This window comes from Amphibalanus amphitrite, unplaced genomic scaffold (genome assembly GCF_019059575.1).
Source record: "Amphibalanus amphitrite isolate SeventyFive unplaced genomic scaffold, NRLGWU_Aamphi_draft 000273F_arrow, whole genome shotgun sequence".
Lineage (NCBI taxonomy): Eukaryota > Metazoa > Arthropoda > Thecostraca > Balanomorpha > Balanidae > Amphibalanus > Amphibalanus amphitrite.
The window spans coordinates 324,088-334,014 of record NW_024881768.1 but is presented as its reverse complement, the minus strand read 5'-3'; the positions used below and the strand labels follow the sequence as shown (position 1 = coordinate 334,014).

At 56.5% G+C, this 9,927-nt stretch overlaps 1 protein-coding gene across 1 annotated transcript; it reads right to left on the bottom strand.

The window, feature by feature from the left end:
- Positions 1–4,343: 4,343 nt before the first annotated feature.
- Positions 4,344–9,073, bottom strand: LOC122387083 (uncharacterized protein K02A2.6-like). The gene is made up of 2 exons (XM_043376917.1): positions 6,852–9,073; positions 4,344–4,377 (listed from the first exon to the last, which is right to left on the bottom strand). The coding sequence occupies exons 1-2, from the start codon at positions 9,071–9,073 to the stop codon at positions 4,344–4,346; spliced, it is 2,256 nt and encodes a 751-aa protein (XP_043232852.1).
- Positions 9,074–9,927: the final 854 nt, after the last annotated feature.

Sequence of the window (9,927 nt, the reverse complement as noted above, 5' to 3'; positions counted from 1 at the left end):
ATCACTTATTGAGTGTGCCTATTGAATTCTATGAGTAAAATGACCCATAAAACATGTGTCGCACATGCCCTTTTCTATATTTTGTTTTTGGTGACCTGATCTGACCTGACCTGACCTTGACCTTGACCTCTGAATGATATTGTATGCAACGAATATTGTCTTGGTAGCCTAAGAACACGTTTTGGGCAATCAGTCTCAGTCCATGACTCCATTCTTCGGCAACTACGGTGCAAGGCCGATACTGTAGAAACTTGCAATTTGTACCCTTGACCTGACCTTGACCTTGACCTCAAACTTTAATAAGTACATGTTTTTAAAGTTATAAAGTACATGTTTTTAGTTGTTCGCGATGAGATCTTTCGATTGGCGTTTGAATTTTCCAAATCGGACCATTAGTTCGGGAGATAACAGGGGGGGGGGGGGTAAAATTTACCCCATCAGCCCCGCGCGTTCGGCTGGAGACCCCAGCCCCGCGCGGGTTAAAAAATCACATGAGACAAACACATACCCATACCCCTTGATCCTATCAATAGCAGTAAGCATTATTCAATTCCAAATTCTAGTCTCCAATGCTATTTTTGTGCCATTCTCAAGCCATTCTAGTTTCAACTCACGAAACGTCGTGCCAACAGGAATAAAGCCACCCCCGCAATGGTTAAACATATCTTTTGAAAAGGTTCCAAGCAAACGGAGCACAATGCATAGGGTGAAAGCACACAATGACGTACGGTGATCAAACAAAGATGACGTAGCGAGGTCAAGTATAGGTGATTCTGTGTGACACTTCGTGAACTGCATGGCTTTGTTGACATGAATTATTTTTACTCCATCTATCACATAAACAGATAGTTCATACTTTCCATTGACTTTTGCGTTTTCGGCTCGCGTTCTTTATTTCGCAAAATAAGGATTATTACAAAAACAGTTAAATGCAGAATAAAGGTTATCATGAGTCATGAGATGGTATAATATATGCTGCAATTCCTTGCTAGCCAGCATGCACATTGCACATATGCCTACGCTTGCAAACACCTACAAACAATACACAGACCCACGAGCCCGCACATCCTATCGCTATTACGCACCAATAGCAGGCACCAACGCCGCACGCGTATAATGCGCTGTTCCTAACTACCCGTTATGAATGACACATGAATAGCGATCCAACACACACCACTAACCCTTACATCCCTCCCCACACCCACCTACATACACCCTGTCCCGGCCAGTAACCTCCCAGTCTCGCAGCCCGAGCCCCCACCCAGGCGTCGTGTTCGATAACAGCTCTTCCTCGGCGGACAAATTGCCGCTCATGAGGCGACTATGTAATAACCGACGCCGGCAGCGGGGCTACACTATATGCAGCCGCTGCTCGGTGGGACAAGCGCCCGGCCGGCTGGCGCGATGGATCGGCGACATTTGTTACACGTGTGCTTCATTGACTTAGGAGCAATGGCGATGAACTGGTGAGGCTTGGTGCTGCAGTGCGTGCAGTGGAATTATGCGGCTCGCTTTACTGAGAATGGGCAGTGGAGACGGAATCGGAACTTTTCGTGAGTGCCAGAAATATGAGCGGTTTTAAACAACGCCGCTTGATGGCCATTATTGGAGCTGGAATTTCCGCTAGGATACTGGTGTTGGTTTTACTTTCAGCACAATTTTGCTTTGCAATTCATCAGTCATTTGGTAGCGGTAGATATTCCAAAGCACACCACGTCATATACATATATTGAAAAATGAGCACCACGTTTATTTAGGTATAACAGTGCCGTTCACCGATAAGATAAATGTTTTTACGGCGGTTTAAAGCTAGCACATCCATGCACATATGTACCTACCAGTATAGCGCCAGTATATAGGGCCTTGATAGCGCCTTTTGGGGCGACTAACGGAGCGAGCGAGAGGGTGAGCCTTGCACGTGCGAAATTTCGAGGGGGTACCTCCAACTGACTTGTGCACGGCACCCTACTAACCGGTCTCTAGCGATGTGCCAAATTTGAGCACAATCGGCCCAGCCGTTCTCGAGATCTGGAAGCGGCACCCTGCACGTGCGCACGTGCAGAATGGGTCCCAACTGACTTGTGCACGGCAGTGGCACCCTACTAACTGGTCCCTAACCGTGTACTAAATTTGAGCGCCATCGGTCCAGCCGTCCTCGAGATCTGGAAACGACCCCTGCACGTGCGCACGTGCAGCAGCACCCCAACTCTGGCACATGGATATGCAGTACCTAGTGGGTGCCTACCTACATGCCAAATTGCAGCGCAATCGGCCAAGTAGTTACCGAGATATTGCAACAATTACAAAACTGACACCTCTTCGTTTTGCGCGTGGCACGTGCATAAGGGGTCACCCACATGCATCGGGAATAGTCCAATACTTTTTAGAAGGAATGAAGCTACCCTACAAAAATTACCCCGTGTAAATCGGTCAAGTGGTTGCTGAGATATAAGCCTCGCAAAAGCGTCCGCACGGCCGGCTGGCCGCTCATACTCAGAAATTTCCGTTAATCTAAGGAAAGACTACGCTCGCTTCGCTCGCTCCGTAAACCAGTATAACGCCTTTTGGGGCGACTAACGGAGCGAGCGAGAGGGTGGGCCTTGCACGTGCGAAATTGCGAGGGGGTACCTCCAACTGACTTGTGCACGGCACCCTACTAACTGGTCTCTAGCGATGTGCCAAATTTGGGCACAATCGGCCCAGCCGTTCTCGAGATCTGGAAGCGGCACCCTGCACGTGCGCACGTGCAAAATGGGTCCCAACTGACTTGTGCACGGCACCCTACTAACCGGTCCCTAACCGTGTACCAAATTTGAGCGCCATCGGTCCAGCCGTTCCCGAGATCTGGAAACGACCCCTGCACGTGCGCACGTGCAGCAGCACCCCAACTCTGGCACATGTATATGCAGTGCCTAGTGGGTGCCTATACCTACATGCCAACTTTCAGCGCAATCGGCCAAGTAGTTACCGAGATATTGCAACAATTACAAAACTGACACCTCTTCGTTTTGCACGTGGCACGTGCATAAGGGGTCACCCACATGCATCGGGAATAGTCCAATACTTGGTAGAAGGAATGAAGCTACCCTACAAAAATTACCGCGTGTAAATCGGTCAAGTGGTTGCTGAGATATAAGCCTCGCAAAAGCGTGACCACGGCCGGCCGGCCGGCCGCTCATACTCAGAAATTTCCGTTAACTAAGGAAAGACTACGCTCGCTTCGCTCGCTCTGTAACAAACATCTCTATTGCTCTTTGATCTCTCTTTCTCTCTCTCTCTCTCTCTCTCTCTCTCTCTCTCTCTCTCTCTCTCTCTCTCTCTCTCTCTCTTTCTCTCTCTCTCTCTCCCTCTCTCTCTCTCTCTCTCTCTATCTCTATCTTTCTCTATTACTCTTTCTCTCTCTCTGATCTCTCGCTTTTTTCTCTCTCTCATACTCTCTATCTCTAGCTCTCTGTGTCTCTCTGTGCTCTCTCTTCCCTCCCCTCCCTCCCTCCCCCCCCCCCCTCTCTCTCTCTCTCTCTCTCTCTCTCTCTCTCTCTCTCTCTCTCTCTCTCTCTCTCTGCGAGGGGCTGGTCGCGGGACAGTCTCCTACACACACAGTACAGACTCGCTATAGATAACGAACATTTGGAGAGTCCGGCTGTCCTGTGGCTCAGCTCGAGCGAGAGTGAGCTATGGTAGCGCCAGTGGCGCGGGAACTTCTTCCAGACTGGGGGGGCTGAACCATCATAGAGATCAAGCTAGGGTACTCCCAAATCTAGTTTTCTCATCGGTTTTAGGCCACTTATTTTTCAGACCTTGGCCTTTTCAACGAAAAAAAAAGAAGAAAATATTTGCAAAAAAAGTGAGGTATTCCGTCTCAGCTGAGTGAAGAAACTACCGTTTTGGCAACCTGGAATAAAGGTTTTAAGCTGTCAAATGAGTTGCCGAGTCAGTAAAATAGGTAGATTTTTCACTCACATGCTTTCTTCCTTTGTGACTCACAACCCCTAATTTGGGGAGGACAAGCTGCCCCAACGGTTCCTGGCCTCATGAAAAGTTGTGAGGCACCGCCCCCACGGCCCCAGAGTTGTGAGGGCAAGCTTCCCTCACTGCCCTCTCCCCCGGTTCCCGCGCCTATGTATGAATCTATGAAATTGTGTTGGTAGATTTCCGATTTCGATTCTTCCAGCTGGGGGGGCTCAAATACATTACGAGCCCCCCCAGCCGAAAAGTTGGAGGGGCTCAGTCCCCCCTAGCCCCCCCGGTTCCCGCGCCACTGGGTAGCGCTCCTGCATGCGGTGAGTCATGTGACGTCACATAATGAGCTAACTGGGTGAGTGAACACACCGGGAGTGAGCGTCTCACAGTGAGACGAGCTCCAGCTGAGCCAAATGGCTGCCACAGCAGACAGTGGGCGAATGCCAGAGACAAGGAGACACAAATGCACTCTGACTCTGACCAAAAATGAATTTCATGCCGTGCGAGCTCTTGAGCTTTACAGCTGGCGCTCTTCCGGCACACTTTATTTATAATATTGTGATTTTTACCCCACTCTAAGGAGCAGTGTCGCCTTACTTTAACCGAAATGAAGGAAAGGTTGGTTGAGTGCCCGACGTTGCTGCTTCACTGCTGAAGCTCACAGGTCAGTTGGAGCCCGACTGCGCCTACCCCTATACCCCTCCCCCATTCCGGTCATTCCAGTGAGCTGTCGGCCAGGAGTGGGTCGCAGGAATGCTGAGCCGACCCGTAACCGATCCAGCCGTGTACCGTGTCGGCGCCACATTTTACTGGCACAGAACGACACAGAATACTGGTGTGTTCGTGTCAGAATCAGATACTTGGCCAAGAGCAACATCAGGCCCGGAGGATTTTGAAACATGCAAGTGTCGACGTTATTAATGGAAGGTGACTGGACTGTAGCTGAGTTACGGGCGCTGCAATAGTCATGCAAGATTTGAGAGCCAGGAACTTTGTACGGAATTAAAGCGTCACAAATGCAGCGCAATACCTTATGAAAGACACCCAAATGTGTAGGAAAAGTCGTTTTGGTGATCGTTGAAATTGTTTAATGTATTTTCTGGATGTATGTTAACTGTTATAACGTGAGCTCTTTATTCACAACCAAAGCCGCATTGCGTTAAACTCCCTAGAGCGCCAAACACCGATCGCTACTACCACAACCGCGCTCCGCGCGGGCCGGCGGCCGACTGCTCACGAACCCCGCGTCTGCGCGCCGGCGCCGCCAATGGCGTCGCCAGGCCCCCGGGCAGGGGGGAGCAACTGGCGTCGCCAGGCCCCGGGGCAGGGGGGGAGCAGCTCGCGACACCACACCCTGCCGCCCTTAAAACGGAACACATTCACTTTAACCTGCCGCCCTTAAAACGGAACACATTTTAAACCGGAACGTGGAAACAAACACATTACGCGTCGGAACGTGGAAACAAACACATTACGCGTCGGAACGTGGAAACAAACACATTACGCGTCGGAACGTGGAAACAAACACATTACGCGTCGGAACGTGGAAACAAACACATTACGCGTCGGAACGTGGAAACAAACACATTTTAAACCTCGGCGATCAGTCGCCTCGGGCACCTCCGGCGTCAAACACATTTTAAACCTCGGCGATCAGTCGCCTCGGGCACCTCCGGCGCCGAGCGGAACGGCGTTGCGAGGGGCCCTCAGTGTCCCCGCCGCCCCTGCCGCCGCCGTCACCGCCACCGCCGGTGTGACTGTAGCCGCTGAGGTCACCGGTATCACCGCCGCCGCCGAGGTCACCGGCACTACCGCCGCTGCTGACGGCATCACCGCCGCCGCTGAGGTCACCGGCACTACCGCCGCCGCCGGGGTCACCAGCACGGCCGTAGCCACCGGGGTCACCGGCATCCCCGCCGCCGCCGAGATCACCGGCACGGCCGAGGCCGACTGCTCCCCGGTCACAGGCCTGACCGGCGACGCCGGCGCGGCTGCCGTCACCGAGGCCATTGGCGCGATCGTCTCCGACAGGGCGCCCGGCGCTGCCGCCGGCGCCACCAGCCCGGTCACCGCCGGTCGTCGCTCTGACGTCACCGCCGGTCGTCGCTCTGACGTCACCGCCGGTCGTCGCTCTGACGTCACCGCCGGTCGTCGCTCTGACGTCACCGCCGGTCGTCGCTCTGACGTCACCACTGGTCGCCGCTCGGACACTACCGCCGGTGGCCGCTCTGACGTCACCGCCGGCGCTGTTCCCTGGGTCCGCCGCCGCCGCCAACAGCTGGTCAACGTGGCGCGACCAGATCACGTGTCCCACGTCCACTTCATACGACACGGGACCGGGGCGGGCGACCACCGTGCCGCGGACCCACTTCTGACGACCGTCATACGAGCGGGCCCACACTGTAGCTCCCACGGCGAATTCCCTGCTCCGTCCGCCGGCCGTCTCACGCTGCCGGTCCCGAGCCGCCTGAAGAGCTGTCTCGGCGCTCGGAACCATGAGGTTCATACGAGTGCGGAGGTTCCGCCCGAACAGCATCTCAGCGGGAGTCCGTGCGGTCGCGGCGTGGGGCGTCACTCTGTACGCCATCAGAACTCGGGCGAGCGCCAGTTCCATGCCTCCGCTGTCGTCTGCTGCCAGAGTCGCCTTCAGTGAGTTTTTTAGCGAGCCGACCGCTCGCTCCGCCATCCCATTAGACGATGGGTGATGGGGCGCCACTCTGACATGTCGGATCCCGTTAGAGCTGGCGAACTGGGCGAATTCCTGGCTCGTGAACTGTGGGCCATTGTCCGTTACCAGCACCAGTGGTAGTCCGAGACGAGCAAAAACCGTCCTCATCACCGCTACGGTCCGCTCGGACGTGGTCGTCTTCATTGGGATCATTTCAGCCCACTTGGAGAAACTATCCACCATCACCAGGAACCAGGTGCCCTTCAGAGGTCCGGCAAAATCGGCATGCACCCGCTGCCACGGGCCGTCCGTCGGCTCCCACGGGTGCCGTGTCGCCTGCGGCGGCTCAGCTCGCTTTGAGACGCACGCCTGACACCCGCGAGCCAGCGCCTCCAGCTCAGCATCGAGTCCCGGCCACCACACAAAGCGCCTCGCCAGCTGCTTCATGCGAGTGCAGCCGAAGTGACCCTCATGCAGCTCCCGCTTGACGGTGTCGCGCAGGCTGCTCGGGATGACGACTCGGCCGCCCCAGAGCAGACAGTCGGCCTCAGTCGTCAGCTCCTCTCGGCGATTCTTGAAGGGAGCCAGGTCCGGGTCCACCACCGCCGGCCAGCCCGATCGCACCGCCGCCAGAGCGCGGGCGAGCGCCGGGTCTCGGCGCGTGGCCACTGCTATCTGCTGCGCGGTCAGACACGGCCCCTGCTCGGCGATGAACATTACGGCGCCTCCGCCGTACGCCGCCTCCTCTTCTGCCGACAGCCGGTTCTCCGCCTCGTCCGGCACCGACAGACGGGACATCGTGTCCGCCAGCCTCATGTCCTCCGTCCGGCGCAGCTCGATCTTGTACTGATACGCCGCGAGCTGCAGCGCATACCTTTGCATGCGAGCCGCCGCCAGAGATGGCAGCTCACGGTCCGGGTTTAGGATCCTGGAGAGCGTCCTGTTGTCGACCACCAGGGTGAACGGCCGACCAAACAGGAACTGGTGGAACCGCCGCACTCCGAACGAGACGGCTGCGGCTTCCCTCTCCACTTGGGCGTACTTCCTCTCCGTCGGAGTGAGCGTTCGGGAGGCGTACTGTACCGGCCTCTCGAGCCCCTCGGGCGTCACTTGCATCAGAGCCGCTCCGACTCCTGTCGCACTGGCGTCCGTGACGAGCCGCAGCGGCAGCACGGGGTCGTACCGCATCAGGACCGGCGCCGTGGACAGCATGTCCTTCACACGGCGCACTGCCGCGGCGCACTCCGCCGTCCATGCCCATTTGACGCCCGTCTTCAGTAGCGCGTAGAGCGGCGCTAGCACGGTAGACAGGTTGGGCAGCAGCCGCTGATAATAGCTGACTGACCCGATCAGAGATCGCAGCTCCTGCACGTTCCGAGGGTCAGGTGCTGCTGTGACGGCCGCCGTCTTCTCTTGCACCGGGCGCAGACCCGCCTCAGACAGTCGCCAACCGAGATACACCACTTCTCGGACTCCGAACTGGCACTTCTCTTTCTTGAGGCGGACGCCGTTGTCCTTCAGCCGCTCCAGCACCCGGTCCAGCCTGTCCATCAGCTCACGGTCACTGTCGGCGCCGATCAGCACGTCGTCCAGGTAACAGACGACTCCTGGAAGACCATCCAGCACCTGGTCCATGATCGCCTGGAACTGCGCTCCACAGGTGCTGATCCCGTACGGGAGACGGTTCATCCGCATCGCACCACGGTGTGTGGTCACGGTGGTCATCTCTCGGCTCTCTTCGTCCAGCTCACACTGGAGATAGGCGTTCCTGCAGTCCAGCTTGCAGAACTTTTTCCCTCGTATGCTGGCGAATAGCTCCTCCGGCGTGCGCATCGGATACTTCAGAGGCTGCAGCTGCGGGTTCACCGTGATCCGATAGTCCGCGCACAGCCGCACGCCGTCCTTCTTGGGGATGGGTACGAGCGGCGTACCCCATCCGGAGAAGTGTCCAGGAGGCACCTTCTCGGCGATCCCTTGATCCAGCCACTTGTCGAGCTCCCGCTCGATATCTTGCTGTAGCGCAAACGGCACCGGTCTGGCGCGTCGATAGACCGGTTTGGCGCCTTCCTTCAGTCTGAGCGCCACCTTCACCGGGATTCTGCCCAGTTCTTCTTTGAACACCTCACGGTGTTTGTCCATCACCTCCTTCAGCGTCGGCTGAGTCGCCACCGGGCACACGTTCAGCGTCTCCAGACCCGACGCCGTCCTCAGCGCCTTGATCCACTCTCGTCCCATGAGAGGTCGGTGAGAGCCCATGTCGGACACGACGAGTCGCAGCCGTGTCGCTCGGCCGTCCGTCTCCACGTTGACGTCGGCCTCGCCTCGCAGACGGATTTGCTGGCCGGTGAATGACGTGAGGTGCAGCTCACTCGGCCGCAGCGTCAGACCGGGGATGTGAGTCTCCGCGCTGATTATAGTCACCGGTGAGCCAGTGTCGATCAGCATGGTGAACTCCTGGCCGTTCACCCTGACCGTCGCCCACTCAGCTGCGGCTGGCTGCACGGCGCTGACTTGCCAGTCAGCCTGGTCGCCGTCCTGAACCAGCTTCACGCCAGTTCGCTGTTTGCCGCAGTCACGCTGCAGATGCCCACGCTCTCCGCACCGATAGCAGCGCGGCGCGCCGGCCCGCCATGGCCGCGCGCCGGCCTGCCGCGGCTGCCCGCTGTCCTGCCGTGGCTGCCCGCTGTCCTGCCGCGGCTGCGCACCGTCCTGCCGCGGCTGCGCACCGTCCTGCCGGGGCCGCGCGCCGGCCTGCCGCGACTGCGCGCTGGGACAGTGGCGCCGCCAGTGGCGTCGCCAGGCCCCCGGCAGGGGGGGGAGCAGCTCGCGACACCACATTAACAAACATGACATTATTGAGCTCTTGGTCCATGACAGAATAATGCCAATATAAAAGTAGCTTTATGTAACTAACCATGCTTGATTATTTATTTATAATTTGTCTTCTAAATAGCGCGATATTTCGGAACACTGAGCAACACTTCCCCAATAACTCATTTGGTGAAATCCTCCGAACTCTCGCCATGTGACGTGACAGCGACTTCGTTCCTTATCGTTGAATAATGAAAGAGTGACACTTGTTGCTCTTGAGCCGTGCATTATCCCATGGGCTGCTGCTATATAGCATGAGCCCTGCAGCCATAAGAGCATATCAGGGATATACCATAAAAAGGCCACTTAAAAACGCCAGTAAACCATTTCACCGCAAGGGAAGTGAACAATGAACATGGTCAATAGTCAGCGACCGCCGACCACTGACTACTGACCAGTGAGCAGTGACCAGTGACTACTGACTACAC

Coding starts and splice junctions, on each gene's coding strand:
- LOC122387083 (XM_043376917.1), bottom strand. CDS start 9,073: ATGCTGATCGACACTGGCTCACCGGTGACTATAATCAGCGCGGAGACT. Junction 4,378..6,851: donor ATGGTGGATAGTTTCTCCAA/GTGGGCTGAAAT, acceptor CTGCTGTGGCAG/CCATTTGGCTCAGCTGGAGC.